This window comes from Falco punctatus, assembly GCF_963210335.1.
Source record: "Falco punctatus genome assembly, chromosome: 6".
Lineage (NCBI taxonomy): Eukaryota > Metazoa > Chordata > Aves > Falconiformes > Falconidae > Falco > Falco punctatus.
In genome coordinates this window covers 31,850,961-31,871,874 of record NC_137585.1, presented here as the reverse complement: position 1 = coordinate 31,871,874, position 20,914 = coordinate 31,850,961, and the positions used below count along the sequence as shown (strand labels likewise).

General features: G+C 42.3%; 1 protein-coding gene across 2 annotated transcripts in view; it reads left to right on the top strand.

Annotated features, from left to right (window-relative positions):
* The window catches only part of NUAK1 (NUAK family kinase 1), a 62,757-nt gene that overhangs the window by 31,775 nt on the left and 10,068 nt on the right, over positions 1 to 20,914 (top strand). Inside the window, exons 2-4 of one of the 2 annotated variants that reach the window (XM_080394039.1) lie at positions 5,741 to 5,861; positions 16,833 to 16,984; positions 18,288 to 18,353. In XM_080394039.1, coding sequence (XP_080250165.1) covers positions 5,741 to 5,861; positions 16,833 to 16,984; positions 18,288 to 18,353 — 339 coding nt within the window. The remainder of the gene's footprint in view (positions 1 to 5,740; positions 5,862 to 16,832; positions 16,985 to 18,287; positions 18,354 to 20,914) is intronic. The other variant, XM_080394038.1, reaches the window with a different exon arrangement.

The following is a 20,914-nucleotide window of genomic DNA, read 5'->3' as shown; positions in this document are numbered from 1 at the left end:
AAGCGCTGGAACCAGCTTAAAAGTCACAGCCCCCACGGTGGAAAAAAACAGTTTATTCATATCTCATCACAGTCCTAAAAATAGCCTTGATAGATAATAAAGAGTGGAGGATTGTTTTCAATGGGACTGAATGTACTGCATGCAGAAATTGCTGGGGAAGGGTGAGTGGTTGGTCATGTTCAGGTGGTCGGCCTCAGTTACAGCACTGCTGGCTTAAAAATCTGTGACTTTCTGCACTGTGGCTAATTCTAGCTTTGTTTATATTCACACACCTCGGCGGAAATGAGGGAAACATAGGTTCATTAGATTACAACAAACACATGAACCAACTTCCTGAAATCGAGTGAAACAACTTTACACTCTGATGAAAATATAGCTTTGCTGCTCATCGCATAAATGATGATGCCAGCAGTGACTCAGCAGACACAGAGTTGTGATATGGAAATGGGCACCTGCTGCCTGCCATGGCCTTTGCCAGATACAGAAAAATATCTCAAAGTCTAAGTATGTGATGGTCTTGATCTGCCTCTGTAAAAAAGAAAATTCCACTGGTTTTGCTCTGCCCAGTGGCTGAGAAGCTCATAAAGGAGGAGAGATACTTCTCTTACAGATAGGACTGAATGTACAGAAACCTTTGCAATAGTCATATTTTTGAAGTTATTTATAGTTCAATTCAAGGTATTTGTACCACACAAAAGCAAAGGAACATGAAGTGTGTTGGAAAATACTGAATAATCTCTCTACACCAGTTCATAGAGGGAGTATAAATCCTTTTTCCAGCAAATGGAGACAGGTAATTTATTGCAGCCTTGGAGAGCAGCTTATTTCTCCACGCTTCCTGCCCAGCAGACTCTGCAAGCTGACTCACAGAGGGATGGGAAGCCAAAAACTGTGCTCCCTCTTTCCTGTATGCTTCTGGAAGGCAGAGCAGCAGTGGAGCAGGGACTGTGCCCGTGCAGAACCATTTGGAAATGCCTGGCAATATTAGAGGTTCACAACCCCCTGCTTTCTCCCTTGTGCCATGTGTTTTGGAGAGGCTGTTCTCTCTACCTGCTTCTGAACAGAGGCTGGTACCAGAACTGGCAGTGCAGGTGCAGGTAGAGGTGGTTTCAATGCATCTCCGGTGCTCCTTTCTCCCCCCCTATCCCCATGTGTGGGACCATGTTGCCATCAGAACTGGAGAAGAGATACTGAGGATGTTCCTGGTGTGTACAGCTGGTATTGATCCCCAGAGGGACTATCAAATGGCCTAGTTTTGAGCTGTGACGCTGTGACCTCGGTGCTTATGCGTATATTTAACTTTACGTGTGTGAGCTATCCCACAAAAGTCAACGGCCTGCTCACATGTGTGAAGTTATGCATGTGCTAAAGCGTTTTGCCAGATTGGATACTGTGTCTATAGGGGCTCTGGGTGAACTTGAACTTTGTTGGGGTGAGAGGCTTTAGATTTCATTATTAAAATCTGATATGTTACACTGTCTGAGTACAAGGTCTTGGAGTTATCTCATTAAGACAAAAAGCTAGGAAAAATACAAATTCCTCCACTAGTAAAGTTACTAAAAATACTATAATTAAATTATTGAAGTCTTAAAACCAGTAAAATATATTGAGAAAATGTGGTAGAGATACAAGTACAGTGTTTTGAGAGTACCGAAGGGACTAACAGCACTTTCTCTGCAGATCTTGAGCTGGAATATTTGGAGTAGTTAATGTAACTGATGTAAAAAAGCATGTTGCGTTTGACCCTACTCTTGATTCATAGGCTGTGACCCTTAATAAATTTTGATGTTGCACACAGTAGAGCTGTTGCTTTCAGAGAAAGCAAGGAAAGTAAGTAGGCAAGCAAGAAAGAAAAGGACCTAAAGAATGAACAAACAAGTTCTTTCATAAGGTATTTCTCAATTGAGATTATTTCTTATTAGCCTTAAGTTGTTCGAGTTCATCATGTACCATATCTGGCAGCAGTCCTTTAAGTGGGGCTTTGAAAAATGGAGACAGCTCTGTCTGGTGTTAAAAACATAAACTGTATTTTCTGGAATATGTTTCTGAGTAAAATACATTTCATGAAAGAAATTCTATTATTGGTATTTTAGAATAGCTGTAGGAAATAGCTGTTTTACAGCCTGATACCCTAACATACAGCTAGGGATCTTTCTTTGTTCAGAGAGATGAAAACAATGAAATGTATAATAAATACCTAAAATGTGATCATGACTTGTAATGTTTCCATGAAATACTACCAAAAAAAAGAAAACCGGACTGCTTTCTGTTTTGTGTTGTTTTTTTTCACATCAGTAAACTTAAGTCGAAGTACCCTTGCTGACATGGTTGGAGGAGGCTGATGCAGGTGAAATCCTTTTCTTAGAGGGGAAGAACTGTCCTGCGGCTCCACTAATCCTGCTTTGGGATGCAGCCTCTGACAGTGACAATCCACTGACAGTGATCGCTCACTGTTTGGCCTTTTGGACCAGGTCACCAGCAAGGCTGTGCGCTCTTGATAGCCTTTGAGACATGGAGCCTGTCCTATCCACTTGGGCATTGCGCAGGCTGACAGGCAGACAGCACAGAGTAAAAAGCGTTTATTGAGATGCCTTCAAACCTTTCACTTCCCTGCAGCTCTTTTTGAAAGGAAAAATAGCAATTGAACATGGGGAATGGTATTGGAAATCAGCCTTTAAGAAAGAAATCAGATGGTTTGTTGAACAAGGCGCTCCTGTGGTATGTTGCAGAGTTTGGGAGAGAGAAACAGGCAGCAATTTCTCAGATGCTGCTGTCCTAATTTGCTTTAGGAGTCATGTCAGCTTTCTGTTTTGATTTCCTCATATCCGAAAGGTGGACAAATAGTGCTGTTTCATCGCTAGCCTCCCAAGGTTTAATTAATAAATGGCTGCACTCTGCTTTGAGCATCCTCACGTGCTATGCAAATACAGTGATATTATTTCGTTAGTACACGCGAGTGTTGGAAGCCTCGCTCCAATATGGAGTGCTTGTGCTGGTAACAGACTGTGCCCTGGCTAAAGGGCCGTTGCCTCCTCTGCAGCGCTCTTGCTGTTTGTCAGGGTTGCATGGGGTGGTTTGTGCGTGGGCAGGTGGATGCTTAGCAGGAGCCAGCTGCCCTGGCTCCGTTGCCACCACTGGAGTTATGATAGTTCACACCTGCCGATTGTCTTTCCTTGTTTCCAAGTGCTGGTCACTGTGTTCTGAAGTAGCTGAGGGAGGAAAGAGAAAGTCCTGAATGTTAAAACCCGAGAGATGTGTTCAGCGTGCGTTCTTTCCTTATGTTGGGGTGAGATCTTGCAGCCTGGATGTCACTGACAAAACCCGAGTACCTTGGCTGGGTTGCTGAATTCTACCCCTGCTACTGGGAAGTGATGTTTTCAGGAGAGCTTAAGAACCATCTTCAAAATTCAGTTAAACTTTTATGAATAGCCTTTATAAATTAAGGCTCCTAGGTGCCTTAACCACTTTTCAGCAAGGGGTGTGAGACCGTAAACTCTCTGGTCCTGTTGAAAAATATGTTCCCAGGCAACACATCTGTTTGCATTTGAAGATTAATCCCAGCATATATTTTACAGAGTGTTGCCACGCTTTTCAATCACATTTGCATTTTTGTATCTAAAAATATATGTTTTCATGTATGCAGTTATTCCGCGGAGGCCGTTTGCAGTAACTATGTGTAGACGTACAAAAGTCCTGTCTGTGAAGTACAGTCAAGTTAGTAGGAGATTGGCGTGCCCTCTGGGGTGCCATTATTACTTTACCAGCCATGAATGGTGAAGAATTTGCTCCCTGTTGTATATTTGACAATGAAACCCTTCTTAAATTCTTCCTCAGAGCCAAGTACAAGGCTGTCTCTTAATAAAAATGTGTTTTTACCCATGTCTATATTTATTTCTTGCAGGAATGCATATGCTGCTCCAAGAGCCACCCACATCCTTCTTGTATACAGGGTGTATTTGCATTTGTAGCCTGTCCCAGTGCAAACATGGGAAGGGGGAAAAAATCCAACCTCATCTTTAGCATTAGTTGCCTTCGCCATCTCTAGAATTACTTGGAGATTATCTTGATCATTCATTCAATTAAGATTGGTTGTAGTATCTTTCTAGAAATACATGCCACGTAGGTAAGACCATAGTTATATTGTTACTTTTAAAATCTCTATCCCAAATGTTTGGGTCAAGAGGAAGAAAATAATTCTTTTGGTTTTAACATGCAAATCTTGAGTTCTGCTTTTTGTTCTGCTGTCCCAAATTAGGGTAGCACTTGAGCATGAGCTTGATTTTGAGCATGTGCTGAAATCTTTGGGAATTAAAGGGGATGGGACAAGTGCTTAATGCTTTTTTGAGCAATGTTGCTTTCCAGAGTCCAAGGCTTTGTAGGAAGCCTGGTCCTTTAAACTAGTTCCTGTTTATGTACATTTCAATTTTATAATATTGTAAGTTTTTCCCTTTTTTCTTCAATGTCCTCAGTGCTACATCATATAATGAAAGCAATACTGGTCATGCCACTTGCAATTACTGAAGCAGGCAGCGAAGGAACTTGGGAAATCATGTAAATCACAGATTTACAAGTGTTTTCCCAGGAGAGATCCACACTAGTTGGTTGCACAGAATGACAGAAATTTTGTTTACCCATAAAAGGGTGGTCATCTCAGCAGGTCAGTGATGTTTTTCAAAGTCATATTGTTGATTTTAAACTAGCTGGTAATTTATTCCTTGAGCTCTGGCTTACAAAAATAAAGCAGGGTGAATATTGAGTGTAATAAAGGTTGTGCTGCCATGCACAATGCCCTCACCTTCCCTCTCCCACCAGCTTCTCTCCATTGTTGGCTTCTTCATTTCTTGTAGGGTATGAACTGACCTCCGCGATAATTTATGGCGTTGTTCAGATAAGCCCTTTTTTCACAGGCAATACACATACACACACTCGCAAGGGCTGTTACAATTTGAATTTATATTGCAAGTTTAGCTATCACTTCCTCTGTTCCCACCCTGCCTTTTGGAAAGATACCCAGTCACACGATGTGCTTGAGAAAAGGTTGCTGTTTGAGGAAGGATGCAGGAAGGATATGGTTTTGCAGTGATTGCATAAGTGCAGTGTAGGTAGGACCTGAAAGCCTTGGGTTTATATGAGGATGAGTTTAGATACGAATTTCAAAGAAGAGTTTCTGATTTTTAAAGAAGTCATAACTCCTGAGCAGTTTGCTTGCTTTAGAGAACCGTGGAGCAACCCATATTAATGTGATCCTTAATGTATTAACATGGACAAATACAAATTTTTAATTGGTATCCTGAATTCCCTGCCTCTGTTCCACCAGAGATCTCAACTTTATTTCAGAGAAATTGTCTCTAAAGCTTCTATTTGCAACTGTCAGATGCAATCATGTCTAAGCAAATGCGCTTCCCATCAAAACCGTTTGGGAGTTTTGCCATTCGCCTCACGTAGAGAGTACTTAGGCTAACACAGAGATCCTTCCAAAAGATGCTGTGTTCCCCCCCTCAGTGAAGCCCTAAGACCTGAAGACCTTAAAACTTCATGTCACCCATTACTGTAATGAGAGTGTATTTATTGCTATGCAATGAGGGAGCTGGGGCATGGAAGTTTGTATTTTAAAGCTTTGTTTTGGTCAATCCATTTTCTGCCGGCATCTAACATCTGTATTTATTTTTTGAACTCTTCTTAATGGATTAGATGCATCTGTTCAGTTCCAAGAATAATGCTTGATTTCCTGAATTTATAGGTTGCAATAAAATCCATTCGTAAGGACAAAATTAAGGATGAACAAGATATGGTTCACATCAGACGGGAGATTGAGATCATGTCATCCCTCAGCCACCCTCATATCATCACCATATATGAAGGTTAGTGAATGCAATTCTCCTCCCTGACTGCTCTGTTATATTCTTGCAGACATGATGTTCGTGTTTCTTGAGAACATGCACCAAACTGCTACTCCTAGTGTAACCCATCCCTTACCAAAGAGACTGTTCTGAGCACTACATTCCCTTTGAACCACCAGTGGTTCACAGATGCATAACCCTTTGCCTGGAGGAGCTTCTTCATGTGTGAATTGAGTGCTGTGTCTGCGGCAGGTGGGAAATCGTATCACTGCAACTGCTTGCTCCCGTTGGACAGTTCAGTTTAATTTCACCCTCAGTCACATAGCAGCCTGATGTCCGTTCATGTCCCCAGCCCCTGAACCAGTCCTTTTAGGTTTTATTTTCCCTGGACTGCACAAGACCAGTCTTGTCTGCTCTAGGCCTTTGGTTCTCCCTTACCTGCCAGTTAGCCTTGCTGGTTCTGTTGTTGCTCCTTTCCCCCCTGAATCCCAGCATCCGCTTCCTATCCACCTCTGCACACTTTCCTGTTAGTCTGATTGCTGGCGTATCATTCCCGTTTCCTTATCCTGTCTTCCCTCTCTCCTTTCTTACTGGGACAGCGCTGGGAAGCCTGCTAATTCCTGCCTCTGGGAGCTGCTCCCTGGTCACACAGGATGGAGCAGGAAGCCAGGGGCATTCCTCCCTGATTTGCCTGTTTGTTTGTTTATATATTTATAGTGTCACTCTGTAGTAAAATCTGCTTCTCCCTCCTTCCTTCCTTCCTTGCTTCCTCAAGTAACATCCCAGCTCTAGCTGGGGTGTTCTGACTGGGTGCGTGCTAAAAGACACCGGCCAAGAGGTCTGTTGCTGCAAGGAGGGTGGCCGCACGGTGGACCTGGGGTGTGGATTCTGGAGGTTCAGGGGGACCTGGGTCAGGCAGCCCTGTCCCTGGGAATCGCCTCTTCCCTTATGTGCAGAGCAGGCAGCCTGAATTTAGCCCTACATATTTACATATCCGTGAGGTAAATGCGCAAGGTGATGATATGTATATGGCAGCTCTGCTCTGAGAGTTAATACAACTGATTAAAACAAGGGCTGGCTTGGTGTACGGTTACAGTATCGCATATTGAGTTATTCAAAACCATGTTCTTATACTTGAAAAGAGATGAATATCTGTCTTTTTATTGAATAAACTCATAACAGGATCTGGGAACAGAAAAGGGGAGGGATGCTGTGTCAGCATGTGGGTTGCAAATGGAGCAAAAGTTATTTCAAATGTGCACAGGAACTCAGAAAGAAAAAAGATTAAGCATACTGTGGTCCTTTGACCAATTGCCCTTCTCTTCCTTACTTTAAATAGTTTTTACTGAGTTAAAACATTTGTAAAAGTTAAAAAGATTACAGCATTTTTAAAAAGCAGACAATAAGGTCCCGTGGGAGCAAAACTTTCCCCCTGGCCCTGTGGAGGGAGGAACAGTGCTTCTGTAGCAGAGCCAGTAAAGCTCCACGATGGAGGGTTCATCCTGTCTGCAGGAGGGTGAGCGTCTATGGCAGGTGATGTTGTGGTCCTCTTGTGGTCCATCAGCCAGCAGCAGTGCTTTGTGGCGATAAACCTGGAAGCATTTTTTTCTCTCATTTCTGAGTTTTCCATTCTGTTGCTGGTTTGTTTCCTTTTCTTTTTCTAGAAAGCAGAGCAGCCTTTCATGGTTTCTTATGTTTAATTCCTGGCCTGAAGGGATGGGCAGTAGAAGTTACCTTCTTGGTTGGACTGTAGTCCATTAGAAGGAATTACATAGAGCAAGAGCGGTTATACAGCTCATTCAGCCTTTCCAAGCAGTTAGAGTTGGTATTTGGCCTTCAACAGGCAATACTATAACTTAGATATGGTGGCACTGGGAAGACGTGTAGTTGTACAGCTGAGTCCAGAGGAGAAGTTACGTACTGCCCAGAGATAAGGATGTGAGCTCAGGGATCCTTAAGAGTGTGGTTCATTTTAAGCTGAAGAATGTTTGTAGTGAAGGGACTACATCTAGGACTGAAGTATTTGTATCCTCTTGAAGTTGGATTTTAAATGCATTGCTATTGCTCCTGAGTGATGCACAAAAAATGTGATAGTGTTGCTATCCTCTGACATAAAATGTTGAAGTTATTCAGTCCTCGGGGATGGGCTTAATGTCACCAAATGTGAGTCATCCAATATTTAGGCAGTTGGTTTACACTAGAAGTCTAGTGTCCCTCTCTAGTCAAGAGAGATCAGCATCAACACAGGGTGGTTTGCTCCCTCCTGGGAGATATTTTTTCAGATAGGTGGGATAAATGACATACTGGAGGCTCCTGCTTGCTATAGGTGGAGTCTAGCTGACTAACTTGGATCAGATGCTTAACTTTTAAACTGAAGCCACCCCACAGATATTTTTATTCTCTCTCACTAATTTTTACTGTAGGTTTTCAGACTGCTGTGCACGTCTGACAGCACTTTTGTAGGGGCTAGGTTGCACAGATCTGCCTAGCATGGACAATGCTGTATCTCCCCGTAATATCTTTGAAAGCTCTTTGTGTTGCATTTACAAACATGTGTTTTCCTTAAGCAGGATCCTTGTTTAGGTACCCTTTTGACCTGCCTGCTTAAAAGCAATTAACCTCTGAATTTGTCAACACAAGCTTATCTTCTTCTTGGGTTGTTTTTGGTTTTTTTTTTGTTTGTTTGGTTGGGTGTTTTTTTTTTTTTTTTGATACCAAGGAAATTTGGATGTCCGAAAACAAAGCTTTCCAGTTTAGAGATATTTTTTTTTTTTTTTGGTTTTGGTAACCTAATCAAAAGGCACGAACCTCGGCCATTACTGTGAGGGCAGATGTACAGTTGTGACTCCAAAGAAATTCCATCCTCTCAGCAGGGCTCTAATTGGCAATCTGTTGAGCAGGGCTGCAAGGGAAGTGCTCTTTCAAGTGACTTTAAACTCCTTGAAAGGGACTGGATAAATGAAGCTGGCTTTGCTAGTAGTGTTCTGATTTCAGCACATAAATTTTAATTTATAGAATAATGCCTCTGTCCATTCATCTGTCTGTCTCCCCCCTGCCCTTCCCCGTTTCTTTTTTGCCTTGAAAACTCCAGGATTTGATAATAAAGCCTTTGAGAACAAACATATTTTTCCAGGGGCAGCCTGAGTGCAAAATCTATCTCATCTGGCAATACTTTATAAAAGTTAAACCAGGGAAAGAGCATCAGGCCTGATTCTGCAAACATTTAAACATGTGTTGGACCGATCATGAGAGTGAAGTTACCTTTGGTACGTTCAGGAGTGAGCTTTTGAGTCTTTGTGGTGTGAAATACAGAGCCAGCCGTGTTTCTGTGCTGGAAGACTTGTCCTTGGTCACCACAACCATACAGAAAAGTTCACCCATTTGCAAAACATGCTTAAAAATGATCAGATTATTAGTTAATATGTTTGTAGAAATAGTTTAACAAATATATTCCCTGAAGAAGTAATAAATAGTATGATCACAGTTTGGTGCCCGTGGAACTTGATGGCATTAATGTGAACGAGTAGCTGAAGGAAAGCATGTGCTGAAGTGCTTTGCTGGAATGGGGCCAGGATGCTTAGAACAGTGCTGGAGCTTTCACAGCAACAAGGCACAAAAAATGGATTTCCCATGTAAGAGGGGCTTCTGCCTTTTTTTTTTTAGGTTGCGTTTTTGGTACTTCTAAGAAAAAGCACAGAGATTCTCTGGCATATATCTACCAGTCCACAATGACTTGAGCTAGGCTGCATGTTTTGTAATCAGGAAACTGGTTCAGCTTTGCTGTACTTTCACATCCCAAAGGCAACAGAAGAAGATTTGACAGCGTGTAATGATGGTGGCATAGTACTCCGGGATACTCATCTTACTTGCCAAATACATGTTCAGTTTCATGCTTTGTGCCGGATTTCATGTAGCAAAAAGCAAATGCATGTTTCATGGTGTTTCAGACAGAGAGAGGCTTGTCTCCAGTGCAGGGCTCCTTGAGTTGTATCAGTCAAGTCACCATGTTGTCAGCAAAAGCAACTGCATTGCCAAAAGTCTGCGTGGGTGGCAACCGGCAAGGTGAATGGATGTGAGTCATTGCAGGCAAACTGTGTGTGTCCCCAGCAGCACCAGCTCAGGCAAGTGTCCCCCACTGCCTGCGGCCATGTGCACCCTGGGATGGTGCTCGGGGCTCGGCTGCAGCTCACACCATCAGTGGGTTTGTGCGTGGGCAGAACAGAGTTATGTGTCTCAGGCTGACACAACCCCAGCCTCTGTCCCAGCCTCTGTCCCAGCCTCTGTTATCTCCTGGTTTTCAGATGTAATCAAAACAAGCTTTGGTGCTTGATGACTTCATCCCTTCTGTGTGCAAAACACCTGAAAGAGTCGAAAGTCTCTTAAAAACATCACGTGGATGACTGGGCTTTAAACAAGAATGAGGAAAGTTGGAAAGCTGGAATGTTTGGGTTTTTTTTAATGTAGCCAAGAGAAAGTACTTCAGCAGTGACACTATTTAACCACATTTCTAATTGTTTTCCTCTAATTATGTAGGCTTTTGACCTTCAAGTGCTTTATTCCCATTGTTTCCAGTTGATAACATCCAAGAACATAAAGTAATATTTCAAGAGTCTGGCGATCATAATGAAAGAAATATAAACAAACTTAACTCTTTAGTTACCATGCCCTACCTTTATGAATTTCCTGTCATTCAGGGTAATCGGCTAAACACTTTGTCAGACATGACATGAACTCAGATGTGTGAGATCACTGGCTGCCCCAATTCAGATGTCAGAATGATTGCAAGCAATGATGACATTCATCTCCATCTTTCTATTTACACAGTCCTCCCACTGCAATGTAAATGTTTGCTTGTCTGAAGTTCCTCAGCAGTTTGTAATCATAATTTTAAAAACCGGGGAATTAGCTCTTGTATTCTTTGCTGAAACAAAAGACAATTAGTGTAACATGTTATTGTGGCCAAATTAGCAACTCTCATTTTCCTTTCCTTTTTAAAGAGTCAAAATCTGCATATCCTCAGTCTCATTCTCTGAGAAAGAACCTCAGCAAGGATAATGGCTCTCATTCTGACTTAATCTCCTCACTGGGGAGTAAATTCTAGCACGCTGTCTGATTTAAGATGATTATTGCAGGATCTTAACTACACTCCTTTAATTTAAGAAGAGATGCAATTTGGCTGAATAAGACCATAATTCAGAAAAACAATTTAACATAAGCTTAGCTTTAAAACACATACATATCTCACACTCTTCCATTATAATTAAGCATATGCATAAATTTATGCATATACATAAAGTGGTTTTCTACATTGGACCTTGAATATTTTCATGTCTGCTGTATGCATTATTTTAAGAGTAATATGATAATAATGATAGCAATGATAATGATGATAATAATAATAATTCCAAATAAAAAATGCACCAAGGGGCTGTAAAACTTTCAAAGTAGTCAAGAACGCAGAAGATGCATCAGGCTGAATTTCTAAAGTAAAAAACAGTTTTCAGTACTTGCATGTCTCATAATTTGAGCCTTATTACACAAGTGAGGTAATTGGGTCATACATGACTTTTCTGAATGAAAAGGTTATTCTAGTCTGCATCTCCAAAATTAAAAACAAACTCGCTTGTTCTTTTGATTTGGCTGACCTTTAATAAAAGAGCATTTTGTAGCAGTGGAAAGGTACTTCTGTCTGCGGCTGTTAGGAGAGTAATAAAAATACCGCTGAATGGAAAGACACCAGATGGAAGGAATGTCAACATACTGGAACTAATTTAGGAGATTGCTCTGATAGAGAGCAAAGGCATGAGGAGAATTCAAATGGTTCCAGTGCGAAGAGATTGGCTGAGATTGGCCACCCCTCTTAAACTAACAAACTAAAATCCTTACCCCAGGGTTACATGTAAACCAAATGGAATCAGCCCACAAGGAGGTAGTGCATTAAAGGGGGAAGAAAAAAAAAATCCAGCCCGCTCGTTTGACTTTAGCATCCTGTAAGCTTGGAGGAAGTGCAAAAGCCTTCTACTTTGTTTTGCTTTTTGAATTTGCTAGTAAGTCCAAAGCAAACTGTCCTAATAGAGAGGTGTACAATGTACTGTTAAATCTTTGACTGATGTTTGCAAAACCATGCTCGTGGGCTTTCAACACTTTTAGGGTGAAGTCTATCTTAGCATTTAAGAGAGACAGTGAGTATGTTCATCCAGTGTCAGACTCGTCCTGTGGAGTTTCAGTGGAGGTGACTTCAGTGTAGCTAAAGGGAAGAATTTAGCCATAGGGTTGAAAAGAAAAGAAGAGAGCTGATCACCAAGAGGTCCCTACGCAACCCATGCCATTTGGAATATGGAAAGCTGTAGATAGAAGCTGAGTTCATAATTTCACAGCCTCTAAATATAAATAAGTGGAGAGATTATATGCAAGAATTATTGCGGTAGTAGAACAGCCTGTGAAAGAGACAGATTGTTGACGTTACAAAATGTACTTTGTCTCAGATATGTCTTTGGTAGTGGGAAGTGAAGTTCTTTCCCAGTTTCACATTCATAGTCTTCAATGAGCTCTGAAGCCAGCAGATTTGGTTTCAATTATCAGCCTAGAAGTATAGAACTTTGTCATTAAAAAAAAATAAAATAAACACACACATTAGAGTTAAGGGGGAATTTAAAGAAAAGCTGTAAGAAATCTTTCTTTGACCATTGCATCTTAAGCACTTGCTGCTTGGGTAGAGTGTTGCTCTTGGCCTCTGCTAAGGCTCTTGGGGTGAACAGACCAAGTCCAAGCAAGCTTGTAGCCCACTGGAAAATGCAGTTTCTCCACATTGTCGTGGCCCATGTACATTAATGTAGTGCTTTTGCTCACCTCCTGGAGGTACAATCACATTGTTCCTTGCACCTTGTGATACATCCCGTTCCTGCTCCCATCCTGTTCCTGATGTGCTCTCACAGTGCTCTCCCTGCCTCCTCCCCTGTGGCCAGGTAGAAGTGTACATAGCCATCTCAGAAGTCAACCCTTAATCCTGCAGGTTCTGTCAGCAAAGGAGTGCTATTGTTTTGCAGCCACTACCCTGCAGCACTTGACCATCGTGGCTAAGGTAGTGCAGCAGCCCTCCCACCACGGTGAGGTCTTGCTGCAGCTCTCCGTGTAACTCAGCTTGCAGAGTGCTGGAAATAGAGTGGCTCAGAAATAAATGACACTTGTAGCAAGCATTTCTCCTGCTGCTGTCTCCTTTAATACATGGAGCTTGTGCCTTGTATCGAAGCAACCCACATCTCTTGATTTGTGATTGACAGGCCATCTCTCCTGCTACCACATCTGGGTGTTGATGGTGACAGTTCTCCACTTACCTTATTTGGCCAGTTGTTTGCAGAGTATCAATGGTTGGAAAGAAGTAAGAACAGCCCCATCTTCCTTACACATAACCTTTCTCCTGCCCTTGACCTTGGTCAGGGTTGAGGAGCAGGCATGTACGACATGGCCATCCCATCAGCAGCAGGCTGTGGGATGTTCCTGAGGTGCAGCATTCTGCTGAAGCCATGCTTCGCAGTTGGCAGTAGGTGCAGCCAGGGTTTAGGCACACTTCTAGGTGGGGTGAGTTTCAGAATGAATATGCAGTAGGATGGCAGGTAATAAATCATCTGCAACAAAAACAAAGAGTGAACCAAGCAGCCCCAGAAGCTATATGGAGGCAATCCGTCCATCATCAGCCTGCAGGTTACAGCCCAGGTGTTAACAGGGCAGTATATTTATTGCCTCATTATTATTTGCAGTAAGTCAATCCAGCCTTTAATTAATGCCCTCCTCTCCCCCCAGCCGCTGGCCACAATGCTTTCTTGGAGCATATGGTTATAAAGCTACATACTGTGCTCAGAAGGGAAATTCAGAGGTGTCTGTATGAAACCTGCCTGGCATCCTAACTACTACTTTGAAAATTCATTGTGTGCGTGGCTGATAGTCTGAGACTTGCCAGAATACCACCTTGTCACGTGCCTGATAGTTTTGACCACTGAATTCCTCTTTAAGATTGTGCGTGTGTCTAGATGTAAAACCTAGTGCCTTTCCGCTCCCTTCTTCAGTGGCAGCTCTCATTTAAGATGTTTTTGTCTGCTGTTCAGTTCCCTCTCTGCGGGAAGGTAGCTGCATGCCCTCTCGTGAGATTCAGCTGATACAATGGAGGTGCTCTGAACCGAAATGATGCAGTTGTAAGAAAATACCTCCCCCATCCCTGGAGAAAAAAAAAGATTCTCCATTAACCTCTGCTCCTTGGTGAAGAGATGGATTGCTGTTTAACTCTGTAATGTTCAGCTATGATGATGCTGAGGAGGTCTCTGTAATGTCATCTAAGTCCAAGTGCAGTGTCCTTCTCACAATGCTCCCTTGTGAAGAAAAAGAATGTGCCAGTTTGTCCTGAGTACACTGATAAACTGAAACCCAAATACAAGTTACTGGGTTGCTTCTATTCTCATCGATTCTAGTGCAGTTTTACGACAAAAATTAAAAATTTGGAACAGTCACTTATGCTTTCCTAAATTCAACTTTAAGGTATTATCTCAGTTTCCTAGAGGGCATAAGAGAAAGTTTAAGATGGAAAGTACCTTTAAACATGCATTCCACCAAACGGAGTGCTTTCTGCTTCATTTCTGTAGAAATGCAGGAGAGTATGTCTGGATCAAGGCTTGTATTAATATGGCAAATTTTAGTCCAGGAAAATTAGATTCTGGAATTTGTAATTGGAGAATATCAAGGATGATGTGAGAAAGCTCTCATGACTGAGTGATGAAGGCAAAACTTTAACAAAAACACAGTCTGGAAGAATGCGCCATGGTAGCAGGGCTGTTACTGCTGTTATTGTCCTCAGCAGCACTGAACACCTGGTGGGGCATCAGCGGTTGAGACAGTGGGGTGGGAAGAGCTGAGGGCCCCTTTGACCCCATCTGTGCCCCGCTGGTGAGGCAAATGTCCCCCTGCGCTCAGGGTGGTCCTTGGCTGGTATTGTTGGAGTGTGCACTCCCATGAGAGTCCACTGAGATCAGTGGTGCCACGTGGCAGCTTTGCCTCTATGTTCATGATGTAAAAACCCCTAACTCATTAAATCAGGGTGGGTTTTTTTGAGGAGGTGGAGGATTGTTTTGGGGTTGTTGTTGTTTGTTTGTTTTAAAGAAAAACTCTTAAATAAGAGCATTTTTAGTGATTTGTCTCAGCTTACTGAAACTCTTTCTCTTTACCTTCCTAAACAACCCTGTATCTAACAAGCCTTTCCAGGCTTAGAGAAACGAGTGTGTGCATCGCTGCTTTATTGGTAGCACATCACTGCACTTCCCTATATGGCACAGGGCATGCTTAGTTTTTCCCAGACAATATCATTCTGTCATTCTTGGAGAGGATACTGTAAGTGTAATCCATCCAGAGACGGCTCTTCCAGTTTCTTAAGTTTATTGCTAATGAGGATGCACATAGGATGCAATCACTGGCAGGAGCCTCCTCTTTGGGATACAGTGAGGCCAGCAGACAAGTAAGTGGCTGGTTTTATCTGGCTGTTTGCTCTCCCTTTTATCAGAGCTGTTTGGCTGGGCTTCAGGGGTGTTAGAGGGAACTGCAGAGGCTTTGGCTTGTGGAGTTGAGTGACAAGGTGTGAGAGGACATGAGACAAAGCCTAAAAGCAGTAAATATCTGTGTTGAGAAAGGCAGCTTCACATTCCACTGCAAAAGCTGAAGTTGTTTTTTTTTTTTTTTTTGTTTTAATTTTTGTGTTTTTAAACGCTGATGACTACTGGCAGAGCTTTGCTAAAGATAGGAAGGCATCATTCCAGTAGAGCTGGTCAAAACCAGCATCCATTTGTAATAACCCCTGTAACCTCGTTAATTTGCAGATGCTTTGCTGCCGGTGTGACCTAGCCTCAGCAGGCTGCTGCCACAGATAGAAAGAAAAGGAAAATCACCATGTTTTAATATGAGCAGTGGTTATTTACGGCAGGTGCAGGAAGTTTCCAGTGGATTTTTGGTGTCAGAATGGAAAAACCATGTAGCAGCCAGGGCACTATGGCAATTTGAAACTACTCACAGTCTGCTTTACTAGATTAAATATTTAGTTATCTGCAACTCTCAGTGAAGTTCTTGACAGCATGTGGCACAGAGTGCCTTCAGTCCTAAAGAACAGTCAAGTTGTGACGTGTATTGGATGAATGTTCCTTGCACTGCTTGTATGGGAGTTACACATTGCTGCCAGCTCTGCGCAAGTGGCAAAGGATATATGTACAGCAGATGATGGGACACGCAGTGGAGGCAGGAGATAAGTAACCTTGAGGATGAGTTGTGTGCATGAGACAGGGTGCAGAGCCATACTGACAAGAGCTGTACAGCTCCAGAGACATTGGAGCCGCTGCTAGCTCAAGTTGCTGTGCCCACCGTGCTGTTGCACAGAGCTGGGCTGGAAGAGGACACATACATCAATTGACTTATTGGATTTTGATGGTAGGTAAGAGCCAACCAACAGTCGTTACAAGCCAAATGGCAATCCTGTATCAGCCAGTCATTGGAGACAGTTTATTATGCTTTCTATTAACCCTTTCCAAATTATATGAAAGCTCTTGTTTTCTTTGGTCCTTTGGCCTCAAGAGGACTATTGGTAAGAGGCAGTCCCTGTTGGGACAGGTGTTAGTATTCAGGTGTTGCTGGCACAGGTATCCACCTCACCTCATTAGGATCAAGTTGATGTTGCTGCCCTGTGACCCTGTATTATAGAGGCAAAGAGCCTCTTTCATGTAGCCATATGAAAGTGAAGATGGCCTCCACTTTCTTCTCTTGATCTGAAATACTGTAAACTTCCTCTGAGAAAAATTTAGCTTTGGAACTTGGTTTTTGCAGTGGGGTTGGTAATACCTCTCTCCAGGCTGCAGTGGTGATATAGGATGGATTCAGTCATTCTGAGTCTTCTTCACTCTTTAAAGTGTCAGTTTTCAAACGTGTTGAATCAACAGTGGTGTTTTTTTCTTTTATCTTGTGCAGTGTTTGAAAATAAAGATAAGATTGTGATCATCATGGAATATGCAAGTAAAGGAGAGTTGTATGATTACATCAGTGAGAGGCGGAGATTAAGTGAAAGAGAGACAAGACACTTCTTTCGACAGATAGTCTCTGCTGTACATTACTGCCACAAGGTGAGCAATATATTTGATATTAAAAATGCTATTTGAAGACTGATTAGTCACTTATATATGTTAAAGCATGTCTGAGGCAACAGCATTCATTATTAAGTATCACAGCATATGATTATATTAGTGCAACAGATCTTCATTAAAAGTGCTACAGTAGTTCACTGCCTGTTTTTAAGGACTAAAGGTGTTTTCCTGTGTTATGGCAGATACCAGCCACTCCCTTACATTAGCCCTACATTGCATTTTTGCCTTTGAAATAATTCTTCTGACATTGAAGAAAAAAAAATTAACAGCATTAACTAGAAAAGGCATCCCATAGAATTTCTACAACATTAATATTAATACATTCAAATGAATGATAGTTTGCAATTTGAATGTACAAATGAGCAACTTTAGAATAGGAGATAAGATATATGAAAGAAAAAAGCCAAGAGAAGGGTAGGAGTTTTCACGGATGAGCTTTAGTATGCATTCATTCTGAACAGGCAAAAGTAACTTTTCCAGATGTAGCGGTAGCACTAGAAAGATGCCTTTTGCTAATGACTTTATCCATCATGGTACCCATAGAATGACAATTTAAGCAGTTAAATCCAAGGTAGCTGACTGGCTGTTGTCATGGTCCTTTTATCACTGCTTATGAACCAACTGCATAGAGCCAAAACTTGCATGAAACTAAAGGCAATGAGCAGATGATTTTTTGTTTGGATTCTTAAACACTTTAATCTCCACTTGCATTTTGATTAACAAAGGACGTTTTCAAAATCCTCACTGTGCAGCGCTGAAAAGCTGCACACCCTTCCCTGTGCAGTTAATTTCCCCCAAATTTCTTTACAGAAGGCTCTGACCTAAACCCAGCTTGTTCGCTTCCATCCCTAACATTTACAGTGCTTTAGGATTATAACTCCCCCAATCCACATGGCTGCACATTGGTGGAATAAGGGCTTTTGTAAGGACTAGCGTCATTGACAGATACTGTTTTCTGGTGCCTGAGGAGAATATATTGCTTTCACACAGTGGGGGCAGGATCCAGGCTGGAATTAAGTTCCGAAAAGACACCCTCCAGCCCTCCATCCCCCAACCCCCCTGCTGTTTTAGAGGCTTTGTGGGAGGACAGATTCCATTCATTCTTCCCTTAACCACACACCAAATGACTAATGCATCGCCTGTCACTAGTCACTGGGCCGTGCCGGTTATGACAGTGAAATCAGCCCTGAAATGTCAATGCAAAGACCACCCTGCCAGCCCACCTTTAATTTTCCCACTATTTTCTCACATACTCCCCCGTTTTTTTTCTTCCTTGTTTCAGAACGGTGTTGTCCACAGGGACCTAAAATTGGAAAACATCCTTCTTGATGACAATTTTAATATTAAGGTAGGATTATTTTTCTCAGCTTCTCAGAATGGATTTGCATGTTTTGTAACGTCTTTATCCAAGGTATTAGAAGAGCCAGTGTTATGGCAACAGCTACTAAGCAACAGCATCTGGCAAGAGGCTCGAGGGTTTGGAGGTTGGGGTGACCAGTCATACATGCTAAATGAAGGTTTGCATAATTTGGGGGAGAAGGCCCTGCCCTGCTACGCAAGGTCCACAATTCCCAAAGCAATATCTATTTACTGGTAGGAAACAGCAGAGCATTTCATGCTGTCAGGTTTATTGTATGAATGATATTATTGCTGGCTGCTGCTGGGGTAGGAAAAAACTGTCCAGGTCTACAGGATTCAAGTGCCTCCTACAGAACACTCTGAATGTCCTTTTGATCATGGCTGGAAAATAAGCAAATAGAGTTTCAAAATAAACCTAGCAAAGCACATGTGCTTCATTAGGAAATGGCCTTGGAACTGCAGACATAAATGTATACTTTGGATAGTGATGTCAGTGATGTTATTTCCATGTCATTTCTCCCCAGTGAAAGCATGGGAATGACCTTTTTTTCCCATCTTCTTTTTTTCCTAATAGCTGTACTACAAAGATAAATAATGTAGAGATAAGTGTAGGTTCCAGGTGGCTGAACCTGTTTCACTTTCAGCTTTGTTCCTCCCTGGGTAGCTGGACTCGAGGGTGGCTGGGTGCACTCATCTATGGGCAAACAAATAGAGGGAGGGACACCAAAGAGTTTCTGCTGATACTTGGGCATCCTTGCTTAATTAACAAAGTAACTGAGGAGCTCCCTGCATAGCCAGATATGTAAATAGCCCAGATCTTCATTTTGTCTCCACTGAAAGCCATGGGGCTGCATGCGCTGTCTTCTGCGCTTCACGCTGGAGAGATTGTCTTCATTTTAAGCTGATGTGCGATGGAAATGGAAAGTAACATATGGTAGCTGCCATGTGTGTAAGGCTGATGACAGAAGCTAACTTGGATCAACTAGTGGATTAAAGGCACATAAATATGTGGTTTCTAAAAATAGTTTTTACAGAAAGCCCATCCAATGCAATGCTTGGATGTTTTGCTGTTAACATCCAGTGTTAAGGCGAACCTCGCCACTCCTGTTCCTACAGGGATGGTGGCTGCAGCAGCCCCAGCTGTTCTCAGCAGCACTGAAACAAAAAGTAGCCTTTCTAGGACATTGTATACGAAACAGGCTTCCGCAGGCAGGATGACCTTTCTTTCCGCATTACACGCCAAACTATCTTCCCAGCTAATCAGAGAATTCTTGAGAGAAAAGAGGAATTTGGGGAATTTGCTAGCTGCGGTGGCCTGGATCTGCACTGTGGTCCTCATATGCAAAACCGATCACGCCTCCAAGCCCCCGGGGAGCTGTGCTTTGTCAGAAAGCTCCTCTCCCTCCCCTCTCTTCTTTATGGGAGAGCAGGAGGATGGGGCAGGGACAGGTAGCTATGTGTTTGTGTCCAGACCATGGAGCTGACCCAGGGCCTTCAGAACCAAAAATGCATTTCAGCTGCCATAGTGAGTGGCACTGCGGGAGAAATTCAGGTAGCCGTAACCCCCCACATCCCTTCCAATTACTTGGTCATCTTTTTCTTGAAGGCTTCCCTTTACTGAACCGGGGTGGTGTGTTTAAGCTACCGGGTAGGTATTTTGCATATTTCCAGCCTTTCCTCAGTTACTTCTCTGCAAACTGTAAGGCACACCTCTGAGCGTGAGGCTGCCTTGGTGTGGGTAGGTGGCCGCAAGCTCCCTTGCTGTCCCCTGGTAACTGTTTCTGCAAAGGGTCTCACAAAGCTTAACAAATAGACCGAACTTTGGAGGCGGTTGGTATTTCATACATCTTACTGTCAGTAGTGTTTGAATTTGGATTACTTCAAGAGAGGTCTTTTTGAATTGTTTTCCTTTTTCTTCCTGCTTTCTGGTTTTTCACACCTTGTGACTAAGATCAGCTTTGAGTACTTGATATTAACACTGCCACTATTTCCCTGATGCTGAAGCTTTGAATATGTTACTGTGGTTTCTATGTTACTTGCACAAAATCTTACTTTACCCTATTTCTTTGTTTCACTAAACAGTAACTGTTGCCAAGGAAACACATATGGAGCTGTAAATTATTAGTAGCAAATTTATCAGATTCTCATTCTGAGAGTATTTAAATATGGTTTATTCAGACAAAAAAAGGAAATATGCAGTTTGGGGTTTGGTATTGACTGATGGCTTCAAATACTCAGTGGAAGGCATTTTCTAGAAATGGAATGATAGTCTTATCTGTACTTTCTCAGTATTTATATTTCATTCAGTGGGTTACAAAGCACCTCCAAAATTATCAGTTTGGTTTCAAGAACGAGAAAATGAAAGTAATCCCTTTGTTCTTGGGTGCAATGTGCAACTACATACATCTTTCTGAAGAAGCCAGTGATCTCTACATTATCATATACACAAGCATGTCATAGTAATGTGAAGAAAAAACAAGTTGTGGTAAAAATAGATCCATGTATAGCAACTTAAGAAATACTTTTAGAACAGGAAATAAAGAGGACAAG